This window comes from Ambystoma mexicanum, chromosome 3p (genome assembly GCF_040938575.1).
Source record: "Ambystoma mexicanum isolate Mex_15411 chromosome 3p, UKY_AmexF1_1, whole genome shotgun sequence".
Classification (NCBI taxonomy): domain Eukaryota; kingdom Metazoa; phylum Chordata; class Amphibia; order Caudata; family Ambystomatidae; genus Ambystoma; species Ambystoma mexicanum.
In genome coordinates, this window is record NC_090925.1 from 267,212,716 (window position 1) to 267,236,334 (window position 23,619).

Consider the following 23,619-nt stretch of genomic DNA (forward strand, 5'->3'; position numbering starts at 1 on the left):
CCATTTCGCCTTCACTAGTTCTAATGCAGCCTAGTATCACGAGTTAAATTCCATTTCGCCTTCACTAGTTCTAATGCAGCCTAGTATCACGAGTTAAATTCCATTTCGCCTTAAGTTATTTCTTTTTCCTTTTCACTTTTGCGATAAGAGCGTTGAACTATCTCTCTTGTTGAAGGTTGTGGTAAGTTTGAGGCAGGGCTAGACTTGCTTTGCTAGGTAGGATTCACGTAGAGCCAAAAGAATTTCAATAGCCAAAGGGGAGAATAAATCAGGAGCTCAAGACTAGCAGGGTCAAGAGAGGAGGAGCCAATCACTTTATACCACACACCAAAGTCAATTTTAACTATTGAGGCAGATGAAGTTGCAATTCCATACGACTGTAAGGTAGAATTTCTTTTTTGAGCGTAACTCTCCCCACTTTGTGAGTCCCGCAGCATTTTTGCTGGACTTGGATTTTTGCACTGACTGAGTGGGAACCTTTTTCCACATTCACTCATCTTAACTCTGTCATTGGGAACCCTTCTAAACTCCCTTTGATACTTTTTAATGTTATGCTCTGCTCCATCTTTTCTGGCATCTAGAATGTATTATTGCAGCACGCAGCACTTTCTGTGCAGTGTTGCTGGGGAGTTCCTTGAACTTCCCTTTCTATTTTACCTGTGTAAGCACATGTGACCAGGTCAGGGGGACACTTGTTGTCCCACTTGTATTTTATTTTTGCGAGTTCAGCACACCCCACCTTAAGTGGAATGGTGAGGGGAAACACTGTCCCCATTTTCTTTCCTTCCCACTAACTTTTAGTTACTGTTGCAAGTTCATCTGACAGGCTGGTTGCAGTGTACCTTTTTGCAAGACTTTGGGTGGACTTTTACCAAAAGCTGTCTTTGCAGCTGCGATAGGGAACACAAAGGACACCATTTGGCTACAATTGTGGCTGTACTTTTTTAAGCCCCGTTCATGATGACTTGGTCTTTCATGAGCCTTTGTCTACCTGTCTGGTGGGGGAGGTCTTTGTGGGTTTTTTGTCTGACAGTTGGAAAGCCCACCGAGACTCTCTGAGTGCCTGAAAGGAGAGCAAGTGGGGGACTCCCCTGGTCTTTGTCCTGCAGTGTCCCTGCCTGGAACCAGTTTGTGCTGGGAGGCTGGCTGTCTCCATTGGACAGCCACCCACAAACTTTGAATTGGATGCATATCTGGTGATTGATGGGCTCAGCCAGTTTTCCTACATACAATGCGAGGGTCCTAGAGCAGAAACTCAGTCGACCACTGGAGGAGGAGAAGGAGAAGAAGGTCTGCAGCTACTTCCAGAGATCGTCTGAGCCGGCTGAGTAACCACTGCAGTCCTGACCTCAACTTCTGTGCAACAGGAAATCCCCGAAGCAGACGACATCCTCCCTTGGACTGGTGGGCCTAACCAGTCCCAAGACGAACTGCATTTTACACCATACGTAGACAAGCTGCGACCTCCACGGCATGCCGGGGTCCTCTGCCATTTGGTGGTGCAATACCTTCTGAAGCTCGGTTTCGTCTGAAACTTGATAGGCATCCTTCTGGACTTCTGGACCTCCAGTGACTGGATCCCACTCCTTAAAGTCCCTTCAGCCGAGACAAGGACGGAGAAAGGGTGCAAACTTCACCGCAAGACAACAGTCCTTCAACCAAGCCTTGAAAAAGGTACCAACGAGCCATTAATACAGAGATCTTTTGTTGGGCATCCAGCTACTCGAGAGCAACTTCCAGATACATCACCAGTTCTTTTCTTCAGTCGCCAAGGCCAAGAATACTGAACCAAAGTCAACTCTCCTTAGGGAACATCCTGCTGCATCAGCTTCTTCGTTCCTAAGGTACTGTTCATCCCCCAATGCTTACCTGGGGCCTGCTTTGTTGTTTCTGCGCTCCGGAGGGTTGCAGTTAAACTGTTACTTGCATCTCCTCCCAGGCTTACATTGTGCTACATTGGGTTGGACAACCCATTGTGCTGCTTACCAAAGCAACATAACTGATACAAACCTGTAAACCTGAAGAACTTTTAAAAGACACTGCCTTTTCCCCTTCAACTTTTCATCACTGGACCACCAGTGCCCCCCACACCCTTGACTCTGTGAGACTCATGTAGGATAGGCTGGTCTTCCCAAGATTGGCTAAGCAGTGGTTAACTAATGTTATACAAGTTGGTCTAAAGTTTTCATACTTGTTTCAGAAGTTTCTGCTCGTTTTCATGTTACCCTATAGATCTAAAGTAGTGTGATCCTTTCAATAATGCATGTATTCTGTGTTTAATGCTACTGTGTGATAGTACTTATCTTACTTATATGTTATAAGCTTTAGTGTATATACAACTAAGTGTATACTATTAGTGTATATACAACTAAGTGTATGCTCTGAGATCCGTGTGCCTCACTCCAGTCCTCCTCGCTCCTAGACTAAACCTGGCTTCTCAGCCATTGCTACCATACCTTTGGGTAGTTCAGGCTAAACCTAAGTGGGGTAACCCTGTACACTAAAGGTGGGCTTTCTAAAGTCTTGTCCCAGACTGCAAAAAAAAGACACTAACAATGACTTTGCCAAACAACTTGTAGGTGATCTTCACTGTAGTTTCAAATTGAAGTACGAGGAATTAAAGATTCCAGTGAGTGGAGCAATATGTTTTACATCTTGCCTCAACTTTCCTAACTTGTACCTGGGAAGCAAACATTTCTTTAGCTACCCCATTCACTGAAAACAAAAGCTTGAGCCGCAGACAACCAAGAAGGAAGTGCAAAATGAGAGTGCACAGTCAAGCAAAAAATACTGGGAACAGAGTATTCTTTCAGATAAGGTTAACAAGACACAGGACTAGTGTGGTAGGCATAGCACCACTGGAATGGTGGTGTTCGCATGAAAATGTTTACAAGCAGAAAACAAATAAGTTGAACTACTAAAGAACTTTACCTGTTCCGTCTATGCCACCTCTAAAAGTATAAATAAGGTGGGAACGCTCCAGTGGGTGGCTAGCAAAGTCATTCAGTGAACAAGTCTAAAATATACTTAGTTTGATATAGGCCTCACAAATATATGAGGACAATGGGTGGGATTCACACATTAAAGTGCGGTGAAGCAATGCCTGTAAAAATGAGGCCCACAAATATCTTTTGATGAACAAACGCTTTAAGTAGTTGCGGAAATGTGATCCAACCCAAGTAGGACCCCAAAGAGACGGCCAGAGTCAGGAATCTCAGTTCTTGTTAGGTTTAAAAGGAGTAGGCACCAAGGATCAAATGGCACACCAGTCGTATCACGCTAGGCATCCTGGATAGAGATACACATACAACAGAAAACAATACCTGTGTGGTCCAAAATCTTTATTTGGAAGAAAAATTCAAGTCTACAGATGAAGGAAAACGAGATAATCACTGAAGAGGGTAAGTGCAGTCCCTAATTGGCACCAGCTCGTGCCCTTAACTCATTATGTCCCTCTAATCTATGACCTGCATGCTGGGCCTGATATTTATCTGTTCTAATGAGACATTCAACCCTATCGGGCAGTGCTGCTCAGGACGTGCAAGGTTACTTGAAGCAGGCACATAGGTTTATTACTGGTAAATCTTGTGCTCCCATGAGAGCAGAAAGAATATACAAGTGCCTTACACAAGACACAAGTGGTTGCCACTATAAAAGTGACCATATTTAGGTTGAAGTCTCATTTTCAAACATTGGTCTTCAGCATAATGTCTTAAACAAAATGCTCCAATATGCACTCGCCATTATAAACCGTGGTGAATTTCTTGTGCTCAAGCACAGCGGTACCAACGATCCTCAATTACTTGCAGGAGCTCATCAGCCAGCACAACAAGAAAAGAAATCCGATAACACCAACTCAAGTCACCCAAGCTACAAGAGATAGGCAATTCTTTGTGTGAAGTACAATGTCCTCCGCATAATGCAATAAACATTAATTAGTGCAACACTGGGACCCAACTGGAAGACAATACTATCGGTCAACAGTTTATTTGAAACCATAGAATTAAAAAATATATAATCTTCAAGCAACGGCTGTTGACTCTTCTCCAACCACACTAACGGGGACATTTTCACCACGCACCATTCAGGAAACATGAGCATGTGCTATCTTGTGCATACTTGTGTTTGAGAAAAAAAATAGTAATGACAAATTAAACAGTAACAAAGCAACACATGTAATATAATATATACATAATTTCAGGACAGTTGGACAAGGCGAGCAGATTGGAATGTGTAGTATAACCTCACAGCCAGCTCTTTTTCATTACATCATATAATCCTATCCAACAAGAACCGAAAGCTAGTGGAAAAGACAATTCATATGGCACTCGCAGTCCAGTGACACAAATGCAGATAGCAAGTACCCGACACTAGAAAAATGTATCTAATAACAACGAAAACACATTTAAAAATAACTCATCTATTTCTTTCAGGATGCAGGAACCATTTATTTTATCAAAAGTCATAAAAATGAAAGTTTCACAGCAGTAACTCTAGCGCCCCAGTCAGAATGTTCTCGCCTAGTACTAAAATGTAAAGTCCTGGACGTGGAGAGAACCATAACTATTTTTTCAATACTATTACAAAAATCAGGCCAGTCGACCATCCAGGAAAATGAAACCTGTGCTGGTTTGGTGATGAGTCCTCAATATCCGTCAGCTCACCTTACGTTTAGAATAGTAGAGTTAGAAGGTTGCCAAACTGGTAGTTGAAGAGGATAAGGGGATGTAGTCGGGGAGAGGTGGAACGTATAAGGTTTAATTGGAGAACCTTTGTCCAAAAGGTACTGGAGCATTTGGTATGCATATATTAATTACTCATTTGTCCGAACATCTCCTCTACCTAAATAACACAAAAACCTAGAGGTGTTCCCCGTATACAAATCATGCTTCAAGCAAAAAACACACAACCCAGCTGGCAACTCAGAGAATATCCCCAGTTCAGAGGAAAACAAACAACATTATTTTAGGTGCACCGAGGACCTAAATATAGGCATATGGACAGATTTTTCATACTTAGTACAGTACTGTTGCTTTTTGGAAACACACAGTTCCTGGTTCTCAGCAAATAGTGGTTACATTTAGACAAATTGAGAAAGAAGCAGGCACATGGGTAAAACACTTTACAGACTGCATTACTGCAACATTAATTTCCACTGCCTCCTGCTTAGCATGCACACAGTGGAGTAATACCAGAGTCGTAGACTATCTCAAAATAGTGGGTAGGAGGTAATGGATTGTGTTGCTGAGGTAAACTGAATGTGTCGCAATAAAGGAGATGCAGATGCTCCCTGGGGAGGTGCATTAGGACAAGCGTTGGCACAGAATATATTAATTGTGCTTCCACCATTGAGAAGTTCACAGTTAAACAAAAAAATAACATTCTCCATGGACACGACATTTTTTGGGAGGTTAATGAGCAGTAGGAACGGGGCACACCCTGAAACTCCCAAAATATTAAATAATGGCCTAATGCAGTCTGGGATGCGACCCCTCTGCTGCAATATTACAGTGGTAACATAGCTTGATTAGTTGCATTAGTGTTGAACCGGTGTTCTGGAGCCTGGCAAGGTTGGCGCACTCTTACAGCATTTTGTCCTCTGATCCCAACAATGAGGAGGTGCCTCAACAGCCTGGCCATGAATGAGGCAGCTCTGTCCTGGGAACCTGTCTCATTTTTGGGCACCACTGTCTCTTGATGCGTCCGATATAGCTAGGTCTCCCCGCCATTGCTATTCCATTTCTTTAGTCCATGTTTTATTGATAAACCTTATTTTGCTGTTGTCATAAGTAGGATGTGGGCAACATTTAATTAAGGTACGTGTCTGTGTCGGTAGCAGGCACCCAAGACATTGTCAGCTGTAGAAATCTTTGTCTGCTTTTCACGGTTCGACTTTTCGTGGCACAGTTTATCATTATCAACAATACATTATGTCCAAGAAGGGATGGAATAATAAACGTCCGCAAACTAAGTGCTTTCAGTGTCTTTCTTTGCACTATGTCCTGCGGCGTTTGGCTGCACTTGGGCTGGAAGGGTTGCTGTTGGCATTGAGCACTTTCTCCGTCACTCGGTTGCGTTTCCTTTTGTCCCCTCCCTCCTTCGAACTGGAGTCTGAAGAGGTTCTTTCTTTTTCCTTAACTGGCTTCTCTGAAGTTTTCACCAACGTAACAGTTGGAACAAGAACTGCAAATGAAACACAAATGTATTAACGCTCAGTGACAGAAATGAAAGATGTTGATGTTTTCACAAGGGTTCATCTGCAATTGGGGCGGGGGGGGGGGCAAACTACAAGTCTACTGTAGCCTGCTAATGTATGTGCATGTGTTGGCGGCAACGCATTTGCATTAGATCAACACTGTATGTTATAAGGAGTGAATGGGCGTGGCTTGCATTGGACTAATGTGCCTACAGAATGAGAAATGCTCTTGCTGGTAAGTTTACAGAACGGCAAAGCAACGAGATCTTCACTGACCCTCAAGCACTGGGCAGTAAATCATTACAAAATACATTTGAACAGCGAATTTGAAAAGCGTGCAAGAGGGGCATCTGGGAAGAAGGGAACAGATGAGTGGCACAGGTTTTTGATATTCTGTGTACCACGACCTGGACTTCCGCTGACACAGCACTTAGCCTACCTTCATCTAAGATGGCGTGCACTTCCACCTCCTCCTTCATCTCCTCCTTCACCTCTTCTTCCAATGCCACTTTTCCTAAATGAGAGATCAGAAAGAGTCGGTACTCGAGAACAATAAAAGTAACTTTCAGACTACAGGGAGAGAAGTGGCATGCTATTTTCAGTGATCGTCATTCAGGGCACACACTGCACTATACCCCATAGTTTGATTCGGCAGTGGAAATCTCTCAAACGTACGATTTTACTAAATATGGTCAAATGACAAGAATGCAGGGAAAGGTGAAAGCTAGTTCTCTCCGAATGCATTCCTATGTGTGACTTCCTGACGCATCACTATATTGAAATTCCCTCCCAGCTAAACGGTACCAGATTTATTCTCACATCATATTCACATGAACCAGAAAGCATGTGGCGTGCCCATTTCATGATTCATACTTAGACTTCTTTCCATTTTTCAACTTAGGTCAAACAAACATATTAGGTAATAAACTTCTACGGTGAAGGTTCTGGGGCGTGCTGCTTTCTCATATAAAGTAAACATGATGCAAAAAGTAGAAGGTCCAAGTAAGCACTAATTAAAATACACGAAAAACTGGACAGATACGGCATACATTACTTACCGTAATCTTATTTCTGGTGCTTGTATGTGCTTAGATTCACAAGCTCTGCATAGGCCGAAATCTAGTAGTAGATGTGTAGTATTGCATTGGACGTCGACAGGGCCTGCTTGTTATACTATCCCTGTGTGACGTGTATTGTACCCATGATTCTAAACGCATCGAGGTCCCTCTGATTGTTTTGACAAGAGGCAGCATGAAGTATGCGTGAGTACAGAAGATAAAGAAGGTGTTAGTCGTCTATGTGCCTTCAACTCAAAGACTGGAGGAATGGCAGGCGCATGTGAATCTAAGAAGGTACAAACATCAGAAATACGATTAAGGTAAGTAATGTATGCCTTCTGAGGCTGGTGGATCTTCTTAGAATCAAATGCTGTGCATAGACTAGCAGCAAAAAGATGTTAACACCGCCTGACCCACCTGTGAATCACTCTTAGAATGTGTATCTAAGCAGTAATGCTGTGTAAAAGTGTGAATTGAACTCCAGGGTAGCTGCTTTGCAAATGACGTGTAAAAGTACATTTGCAATGAAGGCTAAAATCTATATTTTATCTATATCTATAAAGTAGCCCCTTTGCCTCGAATAGAGTGTGCGCTGGGTGTAAGGGGTAAAGTTCTCTTGGAAAGAGAAGAACACTTCTGGATGCATTCACAATCAATTTTGAAAAAGCCAATTGTGAGACAGGTTCCCCTTCTCATTCAGTGGCTATGGCAACATAGAACTGCTCTGCTGTCTGTAGTGTTTTGGTTTTATTTAAGTAATACATTACTGCCCTTCTGACATCTAATGTATGGAGGCTTCTTTCCGAGGAATTTTTAGGATTTTGGAAAAAAGCCTGCAGTTCTATAGCCTGATTGACATGGAAATTATAGATGAATTTAGGAGAGAAACGTGGATGTGTGCGCAAAATCCCTTCGTCCTTGTGAATAATGATAAATGGATCTTGAAGTGAGAGCGCCTGCCGGTCACTTACCCTCCTTATAGAGGTGATGGCCACGAGAAAAGCAGTGTTATAAGTGAGGCACTTTAGACTAGTCTTCTGTATTGGCTCAAATGGCTTTTTTAAATATAGCAATCTTCTTTATAAAATGTCTCTCACACACTCTTATGTGAATTATTCCACTGTTAACAGACCATAACAAATGTGGCAGTGTACCTTTTCCTTGGAAATTCATTTGACCCAAGTCTTTTAAATAATTATTTTAAATTTGAATGATCTACTTAATCACAGTTAATTTGGAACCAAAAGGATTCCATTGTCACGAATTTACAACAGCGAAATGGGTCTATACATTAACATATAATTTTGCTACATCTTCTAAAAGTAATGACAGCCCTCCTAAAGACAGGTCTCAGGATCACAGCTCAGTAGAAATTCTGCTGTTATTTACTGATTACAAAGATTATTCACTCTTTCTTGACACATCTATAAAGTAATCAAGAAAGAGCTAAGTCCTATTGTAATTCCTGTAGTGGCAGAGAGACGGGAGAAGTGGCAGCCAGGCCGTGCACAGTAATTGGAGAAGGTTGGGTCAGTAGGATAAAAGGACACGCATGGCAAAAACCACTCGTATATGAAATCCACATGCCACCATCGAGATGCTTGAAGTTAAGATTTAGTTACTCACAACAAAGGATTTATTGGGCATTTGACAGCTAAATGATGATTTATTTAGAACCATTTACATAGATAAGTATCACAGTTAGATGCTTTTCCTCATCACAGGAGGTAAAGAGAAGAAGTGAATTGGGCAATAGAGAGAGTGTTCAAATTAATTTTGGGACATCTTCAGGGCATGTAGACAGCATAGGTACTCTTGATGTGTAGACCTTCAGGTCTTTATTCAAATTGTACTCTAAGAGGAATATCTTAATTGTAGAAGCTGGTGGTTACATTGACTTTGCTAAAGAAAAAAGAAAAAAAAGCCATCAGCAGCAGAGATCCCTCTGCAGTATGTAGGCCTTTTCAGAACCTATGCCTCCCACCACTCACTGCTACACTGTGTGTAGGAAAGACACATTTCCTACTGTTAGATTGGATGTCTAAACTCTGGCCTGGTGGGCAGATGCTTAGGAGGCCACCCTTGTTATGGTGAAAAGGGACACACTGGGAGCTGTAGCCAAACCAATAAGGGTAGCATGGAGAGTGGTCAAGGCTAAGTCTGAGGAGAAAGTGAGTGGGGTCAGGCAGGCCTTGCATATCTTTTTTAAATCCCACTAGACCTGCAGGGAGAGTTCCTCAGAGAAATGCACTTGACCCACAGTGACTAGTGAAAAAATGTTTACGAGTGCCTTTTGTAAAATAGTGCATGTCGTCATAAGCACATTTCATATTTGCTTCAATGCTGTCAAGCATGCACATTGAAACCTGAAGTTGCCATTTACTGAAAAGTGTGTTTGCAGCAAAAGAAAAATATGTTTCTAACATCCCCATACTCGCCAGCAAGGTGGAGTATTATGCAAAAGGTGCTCGCCCTGCATATAAACTACTCGCCAATGCTAGTGGGCTAGTAGATTTTGCGAGTGAGTCTGGGGTCCACCACAAGTCGACACAGTGAGCAGGTATTAGTTAAGATTTTCATATTCGTGATAAATCTTCCTTACTTGCGTCAACGCTAGAACTTTTTGCTGGATTTTTCCATGTTCCTCCGTGAGAGGGAATCCTTTTCCCCTCTCACCCTTTCTTTTACTCTTCTTATGGGTCACTTTTTTATGTATCTCCATAGTGTATGTATGGATTTATAGTTCACTATGACTTTTGGGTTTTAGATATTTCCCTATGGGAGCACACAGCATTTAAAATGCAGTGGTGCCGGGTTGCCTTTGGGCTTCCCATTTTAATTTCTTTTAACTTACATTGGGTGGACTACTGTCCCCCAGGGTAAAGTGGGATTTCCATCCCCTTTATATTTTATATGTGAGATGACAACTCCTAGTCTGAGGCTGGCGAGACTCTGTAGTCTTAAGAAGACCTGCAAAACGTGCCATCCCTCGACGTGCTGCAACCTTCAATGGCTACAAACCCCTATAACAGGGGACCTCGACCCTGAATGCTGTGCAATGTATTCCGAAGTCCGATTCCTGCTGAAACTTTGATGGGCTCCTGCATGACCTCCAGAGACACGAGTTGAATCCCTGAAGTTCCCTCAACAGAGTGCTGGACAAAAGGAGTGAAGAGAATCAGTCCTGAGATATTCGTTCTTCATCTAGTTCCTGTAAAAGTGCACCAAATCCAAAGAGCAGCAGGAAGTCTTGAAGAATCCTTTGTTGGGAGCCTTTTCGGTTAACTGCTGCTGTAAGTTTCCATCCACTGTCCTTTTCCTTCGTCACTAGATCCAGGGACCGGGTCCTGTGCTGCTGCATCTTGAAGACGACCATTCAGAAGCTTGTCTTCTTTGCTGAGGTACTTTGTTGGCTTGGGTAATACTCACCTTAAGTCTTGTGCCGACCCCGTGTGGCCGAGTGGATGATTGTGTGTTTGTAGGTTTGCCCATACCGTTCGCCCAGCCCCAACGCTGGAACGCCTATATGGAGCCTTCTAAGAAGTCCCTGAACACTTTCTACTAACTTTGAAGTCTGTACTTACCTGTTGGACAAGCAATCCGCTGAAACTCTGAATTTCCTACATCTGAGCCTCATCCTGACCTGCCTACTGCTGGCTCCTAGACCACTAGGATCCCTCTTCAGCCTCTGAGATAAATGTCCTAGAATACGGAAGGACTTTAAAAGTATAAGCCTCTTTCTTGAAAGTCTAACAAGTGTTTAAAGTACTTAATTGCTAAATGAGTTAGCATTATACCTTTATCTCTGCAATAGAATAAGTTACAAAGTGTTACTAAAGTTCTTACTTACCTGTGAATTGCAATTTGACATTCATAAACGTATAATATGTATAATATAATAGGTATTTTACTTACCTTGAAATAGTGTTTCACTCTTCTAGAAAGTAAGTGGATTGGTATTGTTTTGTTATTCTGAAACTGAATGAGTGTTTACTCACCTTGAGTAGCTGTGTGCTCATCTAAAAAAGTGTACTAGTGGATTTTGCTTCCCCTAATTTGCTTAGTGCATATCTAAAACAGTCCTTAAGTTATTTCTTGTCTTAGAGTTGCATACTGCCCTTATGAAAAGTATATAGGTCCTTACTTAACTTGAACTGCTGATTGCCTTTCTTAAAAGTCTTAGAGTTCTTAATTACCTTAGAATTGTGTCCCACATTTCTGAAAAGTATCATTGGGTAAACGGTCTATTCCTGTATTACAAATAGGGTAATAGTTTATGTACGGATAGGTCATGCTGATCTTAAATAGCTGCTGCTCTTATAAAACTAACATTGGGTTATGGTTACCTTTACTTGCTTAACGCCAGACTAAAAAGTCTCAATAGATGTGCCCAGGCTTCATGGACAGATAACTATTATTCGTTTCAGAATTCATAACCCAATTATTTCTTATCAATCAAGCTTGTAGCCGCTAGGTATCCTGGGTTGGAATAGAAACAAACATTTTAATTCTCAATTTAAGGAATCCTTAGTTGAGATGTCTTTGTCTGAACTTGGTTATCATGCTCCTCTCTTTTTGATTTTCTTCATTTACCTTCGACAACTCTCGGCTCGGTCCCCTCTGCTCCAAAGTCAAAGAAATCCTTCTCTCACTGGCTTTCTTTACAGCTCAAATCAATTAAAGCAGAGTTTGTTGGAAAAAGAAAAACACTGGGGAAAACTGAAAACTATTGAGTCCACCCTTTCGGCCAAGAAAACCCTTAATCCTAAACAAAAATAAATCTAGGGGCCAAAAAGGCTTTCCTTCAAAGCAAGATATATCAAACTGACAACAATCCTAGGAAGTTGTTTAAGTTTTCCAGATATGGCAAGCAAGTGGCTTTGACTTCATACCTTGTTATGAGGCCTCAGAGAGAATGGGAAAGTAGTTGAGAGAAGTAGGGCGGTTTGGGGGGCTTCTGTTGGAGACATATTTCAGAAACAAAATAAAGTTTGTAGAAATATGATCTTCTCTTTGAACATCTGTCACCACTACAACTGGAGACGAGATGAGGAATGCCCAAGCATAGATCTCTAGGTGTGCACCCAGGACAGAAGAGGTCGGCTGCAGTACCAAAATTACACAAAGGATCTCACCTCCCTATGCATTACAATTGAAGGTTGAGTTAAGGTGGGGTGGAGAAACAAGTAGGAGACACCCAGTGGGGTGGAGAAATGAGCAGTAGGCCCGAGCGCGAGCCTGTGCACGCCTGGTGGGGGAGCCAGTGTAGGATGCATGAGTGAGAATGCAACGAGACAGCAAAAAACAGTGCTTCTCAGCACCGCTGAAACAAGAGAGTAGAGCAGGGCAGTCTTAAGTGGAAGAGGACCTGGTAAGTGGAAGAGGACCTGGCAAGAGGACACCGGAGAACAGCAAAGCGCCCCCTAGTGGAAAAGGAACTTGTAATACTAACGCAACTAAAATGTTCAAAGGAAAAAGGACTTTCAGGACAAGGAAGATCCCCAGAAATTCCCCAAGCAGGAAGAGCAATAAAAACATATTTCGGAATAATAAAGAGACGTACTAATACACAATTAATCACCACTATATTATGTTGCAACATCAATGTAGCAGCAAGACGTATCCTACAATATACGATAGAACAGCTATCAGACAAAGCAGGTTTCTCTTTAAGCAGCTACAATAGACCAAGAAAAAAAACTGAATGAGGAGGAGATAACCCAAACCCAGAGAACCGACCAGGCACACCTGCCACATCATTCACAATACAGAGTGTCCCTCGTCGTAACATCTTTATAGCCTCTCCCACCGAGCTCCCAATTCTGTGGAAGAAAGGCTAGGACCATTTTGTACAGGCAAGCTTATGGCACCAACTTTGGACAGGAAAGGAAACAGTCACTCCTGAGTTATTGGCTAAGGAACGCAGGACAAGAGCAATTTAAAAACCTACCTGCACTGTCAGCCAGTGAAGCCCTCAGTCTTAAATAATATGAATGGTGCTTGAAAGTACTCGACCAACACTATGACGAGAAAGGGAGCTTTGTACTGAAACGTTACGATTTTGGAAAAAGGGACCAAGAAGAAGGGGAATCTGTACAACAGTATAAAACAGAACTTCGATGATTAGCTGTGTCATGGAGTTTTGGCTCACAAAAGTTGGAATAACATCTCCAAGACCAATTCATGCTAGAATGCAGAGAAGGTTTGTGGACGAAGAGTGATCACAATCTTGACAAAGTCCTTCGGATGGTGAAAGTTGTGGAACAACCTACAATGTAGGTCAAATTGTTGGAAAGGAAATCCGTAGAAAAGAAGGCAGCTAAATAAAGAATTATGGAACCAATCAATGCAGAAGTGCACACCATAAAAAGTAGCACTAATTAGAAGGGAAGACTAAGCACATAGATGAAACTACCAGGAGCCAGATCGGAACGAGATCAGAGGAGATATTTCAGGTGTGACAGCATCTACCACTTAGCCAGCAGTGCAATATGTCTCACCATTAAACTGACCTGCAGTATATGCAGGAGAAAGGGGCACTCCATTAAGTTCAGCACAAGTATTGCAAACACAAATCTGGTCAAAGAACAATGCAAGTAACTCAAACACGGCATAAATTAGGTTTGCTATTTAAAAGTTTCTTGCTAAGTAAACAGACCCATTTGATAGCAATGTTGCTCTAATATTTGTAATGTCACCAGAAGTCATTTGTACACAAGACATAAAATGAACAACAGTACAGCTTTTTTGTGTACCACTGAACTAAGACATTAGTGAGATGAGTCATGCCTTGTAAATTCTTTAAAATTCTGCTAAACCTGTAGCTCGAGTAACTTGGTTTACCTACTCCAATTAAATGCACAAGACCCATGGCAACGAATGAAAAAAAAAATGTAAATGCGCTTTCTGTAAAATGGTGCAAGTCACCACAAACCCACTTTATTTTTGGCACACAACTGCTATTCAAGAGGCCAGCCATGCACAGGGAAACATGTATTTGACATTTACTGAAAACAAGTAAAGGTTAAATAAAAGTTTCAAACATCCCCTGTAAATGGTACTTGCCCTACATAAAATCTACTAGACTATGCGAATGGGAGAGTAGACCTTTGGGAGCCCTGAATGAGTGTCTATAAAATGTGAAAGGTTAGCTCCATGAATGGACACAGATAAATAGATATGATAAAACTGCTCTGACAACAGTTTTCCCAGCTCTCTCCCGGAGGTGCAAATACATAATCATAGCCTCTAGAGCTCGCTTTGCTTCAACTGCAGTGTATGCTATTGCAGTAGATGTGCAGAGTGGATGGAACTATTGATCCCTAGTTTGCGTAAACCTTTAGTTAGCTTTGTGTATTCATTATGTTAGAGGAAAGAAATCAGGCAGTTAACTGGGAAAACTAGGTGAATATTTTAGTTATCGGCGATCTCACTTTCAGAGTAGCTGATATAAAGCAACAGGCTGATAAAATAGAAAGCCAAGAAGTATTATTTGTTTGTTTTGTTTTATTCGTATTTATGTAGCGCACAACAGCCCGAGGACATTGTGGCACTTGTTACAGTACAAAGCTTAGTTACATGGTCATTAGCAGTATATATACAGGTTACAATATAGTTATATTACATTTGTGTTATGTTACAATATACATGGCAGAAGTGGAGGAGGCAGTCCTCCACTTGCTAGTTGAGGAGCGTGGCCTTGAGGTTGTTGCGGAAGACAGATGGAAGTTTCAGCTCTAAGGGTGGCAGGGAGTGAGTTCCAGAGTTTCGGTGCAATATAGGAGAAGCCTAGACCTCCCGCTGTGGCTCTCTTTATGCGTGGTATGTGTAGCTGGTTGGTGTACTGAGCTCTGGTGGGGCGAGTGGATGTGGTCCTTGATATTGCTTCAGATAGGTATGCTGGAGTGGTTTTGTTGATGCACCTGTGAGTGATGGTGAGGATTTTCAGAGTAATACGGTCTTTGACCTGGAGCCACCGTGCTTCACGTCTGGCGTGGGATATATGGTCTCTTCTAGGGATGCTCATGGCAGCTCTGAGGGCATTGTTATGTGTGGTTTGCAGTCTGTGAATGTTATTGGCGGAGTTGCCAGCTAGAAGGGCGTTGCAATAATCGAGTTTGGCTCCTATAGTTGCTCTAGCTATGACCAAGCGGTTGGGGGTGGATAAGTAGGGTTTAATGGCATTGATGAGTTTGGTGCTGAACGCTGATGCAGGGGCTATGGCGCTGACTTGTTTGTTCATCAATAGATTTGCATCAATGTGAACACCTAGAGTCTTGACAGAGGATGATACGGAGATGGTTGAGTTGTCTATGTTGAAGTTGTTGTATTGGGGGCTTAGTTTTGATAATGTGTTTGTCTGGCCCAGGATGAGAATTTCAGTCTTCTCCCCATTAAGACATAGGCCATTGATTGCCATCCAAGCTTGGATAGTGGCATAGATGTTGTGAAGGGCGTGGCGTCTGCATAGTTTGTATATGCAACACCCATGGAGTAAAGTAGGTCGAAGAGGGGTTTTGTGAAGAGGTTATAGAGGGTGGGTGCTGTACAAGATCCTTGGGGACACCACAGTTTATAGTGGTAGGATCTGTGTTAGCTGTGTCGGATTAGACCTTCATGGCTCTTCCTTCAAGGAAGGAAGTGATACAGGATGCTGCTTGATTAGAGAAATGGGCTGCATGGGTGAGGTGGGTGGTGAGTGTTTGGTGATATACCAGGTCAAAAGCAGCTGATAGATCGAGGAGGAGGAGCAAGGCAGGTTTGCCTTTGTCCATGATTTGTGAAATTTGATTTTGTAGGTCTAATAAGGTGGATTCTGTTCCATGCCCAACACAGAAGCCAGATTGTCTTTTGCCTAGTATGGAGTTAGCTTCTATGTATGATTGGACCTGGTTGTGAGCTGCTTTGTCCAGGATTTTTAGGAGGAACGGGACGGTCGTTATCGGTCTGTAGTTGTTGGGTTGCGCTGGGTCAAGTGTGGCCTTTTTTAGAAGTGGCCGCACCCAGGCTTCCTTGAGATTGTTTGGGACAGTTCCTGTTTGGAAAGATGCGTTAATGAAGGCAGTAATCAGGGGTGCTAGGTCATTGGCGCATTCCTTGATGGTTTTGGGAGGGCAAATGTCTGCTTTGTAGAGGGATGGTTTGAGGTTTTTGATGAGATTAAGGACCTCAGGTTCAGTGACGTTTCTGAAGGAGAATTGAGCGTGATTGAGATTACTACACTTGTCTTGTGTAGGGTGGTTGGTTTTTTGGTTTGGGAGGGCTTTGCAGTGGTTTTGGATTTTGTTCTAGAGGAGTTTTATTTTGTTGAGCATGGCGGACTGAATGCTGGCACACCAGGCTTTGTCTTTAGTTATCTCGTCAGCGGTAGCCGGAGGAGTGACTAATTCATTAAAGATTGCGAATAGTTCTTTAGCTTGGGAGTTGGCCTTTGAGATCCTATCATTGAAGGAGTTGGGTTTTGCTGCTAAAATGGCTTTTTTTATATTGGAGGGATATTTGTTTGAAGAGGCTCTTATTTAGATCACTCGGATCCGTTTGCCAGTTTTTAAGCGATTGGCGCTTTTGAGCTCGGAGGGTTTGGAGTTCTTCCGAGAACCAAGAGTTGCAATAACATTTTTTTTTTCCTTCTTGCTTTTAAGTGGGGCTATAGAGTTTATGGCATTGGTGAGAGTATCATTGAAGATAGCTGATAGTATATTTGGGTCCTGAGAGAAAGGTGGTGCTAGGCAGGGGCTTTTAAGGTGGGGACGCAAGTTGTCTGCGTTGAGTTTTTTTTAGAAATTCTTATTCTGGCAGGTGGTGCGTTGGTGAGTCTTAGGTTTGGTGGGGATGAGGAATTCGATGCATGTTTGGTCCGTCCAAGGAAGGGAGGTGTTGAGGTAATGTTGGATGTACAGTTGTGATCCATGACCCAGTCAAGGGTGCGGCCTTTGGAGTGAGTAGTGGTGAGGACTCTTTGGGAGAAACCTAAGTTTGCGAGTTCTTTAGCTAGGGTTGCGGCGGATTAAAGTCTCCTAATAGAAGGATTTTGGAGGACTTTTTAATGTTGTTGCTGAGTCGATGGGAGAGGTGCTCTTGGAAGTCAGCTGGGAGTCTGGGAGGTCTGTATAGGATGTGGATGTTCATTAGATTATTGGGGGAGAGCGTAAGCTTGGCTGATAGGATATCACCCCATTACCACCCCATGTACTATGGTCTGCTAATCTGATGGATAGTGAGTCTTTGTGGATAAGGGCGACTCCCCCTCCAATCTTATCACATCTATCTTACCTAAGGATGGTGTAGCCTGTGGGTAGGGCTAGTGCGATGGCTGGGCAGGAGGCATCATTGAGCCAGGATTCGGTGATGCAAAGTAAGTCCAGATTAAGTGTGGATAGTAGATCATTTATCTCGAGGGCATGTGCATGTAGGGAGCGTACGTTCAGTAGTGCACATTTAAGAGGTGAGTGTTGTGTGCCTTTGATGTTTTTGTTTATACTAGTATGGGGTGAAGTGTGCTTGTTGTGGTGTGTGGTAGTGAGGAGCTTAGTGCGAAGTAGTGTAGAGGCATGCTGGGGTGGTTGGGGGAGAGGGGCAGTGCCTATGCCTATCTTAGCATGGGGTAGTGGTGCAGTGCGGGTGCCTAATCTGGTGTTTCTAGTTGTGATGGGTGTGTGGGTGTGGGTGAGCAGAGTAAATACCTAGGAAGTGATTGATTTCTGAGATTGTGGAGTCTGGTGGCTAGGCGGCCGAGACTGTGATATTGTAGTCTGGTGCTGCGGCATGTGAATTTAGTGCCGGGCGCTGGGTGAGGGGTGCTGGGAATATGTGGGGAGGTGTAGAGGCCATTATAGTGAGGGCTATAAGGATGGCTGTTAGGCTGGCTGAGCGGAGTGTGGCAGGTAGAGTGAAACCCTGCTATGATTGGGAGGTGCATTCTTGGGCATCATGTTCGTGGAGAGTGGCTGTGTGTGTGTGTGCAGCTGGTGTGTGCTGCTGGTATGTGACAGAAATGACAGGGGGATTGTGCGACTAGTGCTAGGTAGTTCAGAGGCAGGGCATAATAGGTAGCAGTTCAACAACTCATGGTTTGCACAGATTAATGTAACCTGCAGGTTATAGAACTAGGTTTGCCATAAAAAGCATCTGGTCGTATGAACATGTATGTTTTCAAAACTGTTCACTAAGCAATATGATGCATCTTCCCCAACAAAATGAAATCTAGTTGACACTAAGATTTAGATAAACTATCCTAAACTTTACTATAAAGCATGGAGATAATGCAGTGTTGTACGGCAGCTATACTGTAATTATGCATTATGGAACTTACATTTTTAGGCATGTTTAAAAAAAGAAAATAAGTTAACATATATTGTTTTTTGACATACACAATATATTTGGCTTAATACAAGTATCAGCCCGATTTACTTCTAGTTTGAAATTATTTGAAAAATAAAAAACTATTCTTGCCGAATACTCCCATACAGGCCTTTTGCACTTAGTTGAGTAGATGATTACTTCTGCACTCTCACTCCATTAGCCCCCTTGAATTTGCAGTGATCAGAGAAAAGAGGGTTGAGAGATCCCTGAGGGCAAGAGAAGAATGCAGGGTGAGCTGTGCTTTAATTGAACAGGGTAACTTAAATAGCTAGCTTTGCTACGCAAGTGCCAATTTAATTAGCAAACCTACAAAACTGCATAGCAAATTGCTATGCGACACTGCTTATTTTGTGCCTCGTCAAAGATGCTATTTTTGCCACAACCAACAGTGGAGACGGAACAGAAAAGGTGATGGAGCCAATTAAAACCAATGACAAAGCCATTCTAATGATGGTGCCAAGTGACCTCCGCATACAGGTACGTGATGCCAACTTTAGGAAAATAAATTAGATAAGTTGACAAGAACCATGTGGGTTACGGTGGCTAGAGAATTGAATTAATAGGGTGGTCTCACATAAATCACCTAGAAGAACAGAATAGCAGAAGTAAAAATATATGTCTCACATAGGTGGAGCACACCCCTTCTGAGTTGGCCACACCAAAAAAAGATTAGAAATGAGATTAGGTCCACATGCCGAGGAAATTGTAATCGCATACAAAGACATAGGAGATGAATTAGGCATAGGAAGAAACAGAGAATTCAGAGATGGTTTGGGATGCTTGAAGGTTGTTGTATATTGCACAAGATTACACATTGAATTGTCACCTCAGGTACAGAAAGTCTGAACATTCCAGTCACAAGGCCAAACAAAGTGAAGCAGGAACTTCATACACTTGAATAAAAAGAATGGGCTACGCCACTGTTAGTAGTTCACAAGCCCAATGATACATTGAGAATGTGATGGATCTGAGAACACTTAACAGGTGCATAATACCCGATAGCCACCAGTTACTCAAAAATGAAGATCTATGTACCCATTGGCCATGCCATGCTATTCTATTCTCGAGGTTACATCTCAGAGGAGCACATTACTTAGTATGCCTGCCTGAGTATTCCAGACATCTAACAGCATTCATCACCCAGGAAGGATTATTCCAGTGTGTGGGGATTCTGTTTGTTCAGGTCTCAGCGGCCGTCACCTTCCAAAGGATCATGTAGCCGAGGAGCTGGTCATTTACTTCTAAGATGATATATCAGTGTATGGTAGAGACAAGAAAGAACATATGTGCTGAGCAATCACCATATTATAACATGCTGGAATGACTAAGTAAAGACAACATGCAAAACTAAACAAAAGGGTGATAAAACACCTTGTACAAAACATCTGAGAAAAGCCAAAAGCCAAAGAGAACCTATAGAATCAATAAACAAAAATCTCATAACCAAATCATAAGGAGCAGCTCCCATCTGTTTTAGATATGGTGGTTTATACCCAATTATGATGATCACATGGTGAATACGAGGAACCTAGCCGGGAAAGACTCCTAAAATAAATAAAGAAACAAACTTCAGGTGGGATGAGGCTTGTAATGAAAGGTTTTTCTACATTAAAGCAGCACTAGACCAGACTCAGTCACTTAAGAATTATGTAATGGGCAGAAAGATAGAGATATCAATGTATGCAAGTAACAAGGGCCTTGTGCTGAACTCATGCATGCTGAGAAATAGCAAGAATCTATCATATCTGCCTTGAGTGTATTAAGAAGCGCTGAAATCAAGTACACCACACCATAGAGAAGCAGTCACTTGCCATTTAATGGGCAATCTGAAGGTTTAGGTTATAGTGTGGGGGAGACAATTTGAAGTATGTATGGATCACAAACCCCTTAATGAAATTATAACATCTAAAGGTCTAGACAAAGTCATCTTGGATATGGATTGGGCAACCATCCTAAAAGAATATAGATTCAAATTTAAATATATTCCTGGGGTCAAAAACAGTGCCGCAGACTGCCTCTCAAGACCCATCTGCAGGAAAGAAGACAACGGAACCCGATAATAACGAAGTCCTTTCATTAAGGGGTAGGTGCCTAAGGAATAATGAGATAATACCCTGTATGAAGATGAGATGATATGTAAAGTCGTAAAGTCAAGCAGTGTCTAGATTTAAAAAGAAAATAATGATAGAGGGCTCCAAGATCTGGGGTGCAAAGTGTTTTGGAGATCCAAGGATGAATGTTATTCTGAATGTGGGTTCATCATGGGAGGTGAATGAATCGGTTCCATGTGATCACTACGCCGCTCGTAATTTCACCTACGAAAATGCCGACTCCAATTACGGCACAGTGCAGTGATTAGATAGATCACTTTTGCCCGCATGCCCTGGCCTGCATTGCCCCACCCGCTCCCGCCCCCACTTACATTTACGGCGGCACACCTGTGTGCGCCCCCGACTCCCCACTATCTTGTGGCATCAGTTCATCCAACTAACTTGGGTCTGAGCAGACGCCGCAGGGTCCTTTATCTTTTCTTTTTTACTTTCTTGTTCCCCCGCTTACCACAGCAGTATGTGGGGGACACCCCTGCAACCTCCGACTCCCATTACAGTGACCAACAGGAGCGGGGGACATCCCCGCAACCCCTGCTCCACTTGGTCACAGTAATGGAAATCAGAGTTATTATAATGCAGACTGCACAGTAAACGTGCAGTCGGCACTATAAAGGCGCTGCTCAGGAAGGCAATACTACCTTTGTGAGAGCAACAACAAAGATTGTAAGACACACACCAGTCTCATGACAGTAATGATGTTGCCTAGCATAGCAGCATGTGGGAAAGAGAAGGCTTAGACAGCTCAGGACCAATAAAATGTGATGCTGATAATATGTATAGCACATTTCTAATAGATGTTCTATCAAGCTGGGTGGAGGTAGAGTTCTTCAACACCACCAGGGGTATTTGACAATCCTCATTACAGATGCAGCAGTTCCATATACCACCCTCAGCCCAACGGTATGGTTGAGAAGTTCAAACTGATAGCCAAGGAGAGCATTCAAGGGGGGTTAGGGGGGAACGCAAACAGGAAGTGAAAGACATTGTAGAGGAACAAAGATGTATACTCCATTCAACAATATTGCTGACACCCTTTGAAATGCTACAGGGCTACAAACTCAATACCAGACTGTGTCCCACATATCTGGGAAGAGCTTCTTCCATTGAAATAGATCAGATTCAGGTACAAAAAAGAATCAGACAGGCAATAATATAAGAAGACGGGATTTGACGAACGACGTGCCACAAAAGAATCAGCCATATGCATGAGTGATTGGGTAAGTGCAAAGTTACTGTGGCCTTTGTGCAAACCTCCAGGTTAGGGTCAAACCCCACAAAAGTAATCGCGGTAATAAATGGAGCAGTGAAAGTAGAGGATGGATGCATCAGTAACATAAACATGAAGGTCTCCATAGGTACCTAGTGTGTGCGCAAACCCAGAGTGTTTGAGTGGTGAACCCAATTGTCACAATACCAAGAGACTAGGAGGTATGGCCGGGAATAACCACGGGTGTTCCATTTCCTGTTCGCAACTCATATCGCAACCAAGTTTGTTGTTGTATTTATTTAAAGGACAGGGGTGTCAATTTTGATCAGAAATGTTTTATTTTTGCATTTGTTAAGGGCACTAAACCTGAAGGCATCCTTGTGCTGGTTACATAAGACATAGCAGAAGTGAATAAATATAGAAAGTACATTGGACATTGAATAGGGTCAGACAGGGGGCAAGTTTGAAGAAACGAGTAAAAGTCTTGAGATTTTAACGGAAACCCCAGTAGGATTGTTCAGATATCAGCATCAGTGGTAAAGAGTTTCAATTTTTGGAAGCAATGACTGAGAAGCTGGCCCCACCAGACCTCATTCGCCTGAATCTTGGGATGGCGAGTCGGTGACAGTAGGTAGAGCGAGTGGGTCTGGAAGATTGCGCTTTGGTGAATTTTTGGGAAATATAACTGAGTGCCATGTTGGAGAGGCATTTGTTTGTGATGGATAGAGATTTAAAGATGATACGCTCACGGTTAGTGCCAGGGAGCACCACTTCTTGCGGCTGAGATAGGTTTGCGCTTCAGAATGTCGAGTGCCGCCCTAAGGGCATTATTTTGAATGGTTTGTAGTTTGTTAATGTTGCGCAATGATATACTTGCAAACAAGGCGTTGCTATAGTCTAATCTCAAACCTATGAGCGCTCTAGCAATGGTGATGCAGCTTTCAGCAGTTAGGAAGTTCCTAAGCTTGGAAGTGTGAGCTGCAGGGATCGGTGGTTGGAAACCTGCAACGGAAATGTTCGAGGGAGAAAAGACCAAAGATTCTTTTTCCAAAAATAAACCCTGGTCTTTTCTCCCGTTAACATTTCTGACTTGGCCCCCGCCCTTACCCACACCCACACTCCCACCTCCTACTTACCTTGCGGGAGCACACTTCGGTGTTTGCCGCCAACTCGCTATGTCATTGCGATGCCTGTTCCCTTTCACTTCCATGATCGGGAACCGGCGCCGCAGTGTCCTTTCTTTATTTTCTTCTTTTTTTAAAAATCAAACACTCCCGCAGCCTCTGCTCACAATATAGTGAACAAGGGTGTGGGGGACACCCCCGCAACACTTATCACTGAATGGGGCATTAGGTTGAACTTTTCGGCCATTCAGTATTTTTTGAACGCTAGAAATTCCAGCTGCAGAGGAGGCAATCGCATATTAACGATAAGGTAGCCACCCACGGTCTTGACATTGCTGGAAACCTGGATGTTGATGATGTCAATGGAGAAAGATTTGTTGAATTGGTTGAGTTTACTAAGACAAGTGAGGGAGCCATACAATAGAATTTCAGTCTTTTCATCATTAAGGCAAAGAAGGTGGGATGGCATCCAGGCCTGGATGGTGTGATAGACTAGAAACAACAGCAAGGTATACCACTAGCTTCCCACCTCAATCACACGCCAGTACTGGGCAAAACCTAC

General features: G+C 42.8%; 1 protein-coding gene across 1 annotated transcript in view; it reads right to left on the reverse strand.

Moving 5' to 3' along the window:
* Positions 1-3,326: 3,326 nt before the first annotated feature.
* The window catches only part of MRGBP (MRG domain binding protein), a 169,672-nt gene continuing 149,379 nt past the window's right edge, over positions 3,327-23,619 (reverse strand). Inside the window, exons 4-5 of the mRNA XM_069650777.1 lie at positions 6,636-6,710; positions 3,327-6,183 (exon numbers count right to left, since the gene is read on the reverse strand). Of these exons, the coding sequence (XP_069506878.1) occupies positions 5,996-6,183; positions 6,636-6,710 (263 nt within the window). The 3' untranslated portion in view covers positions 3,327-5,995. The remainder of the gene's footprint in view (positions 6,184-6,635; positions 6,711-23,619) is intronic.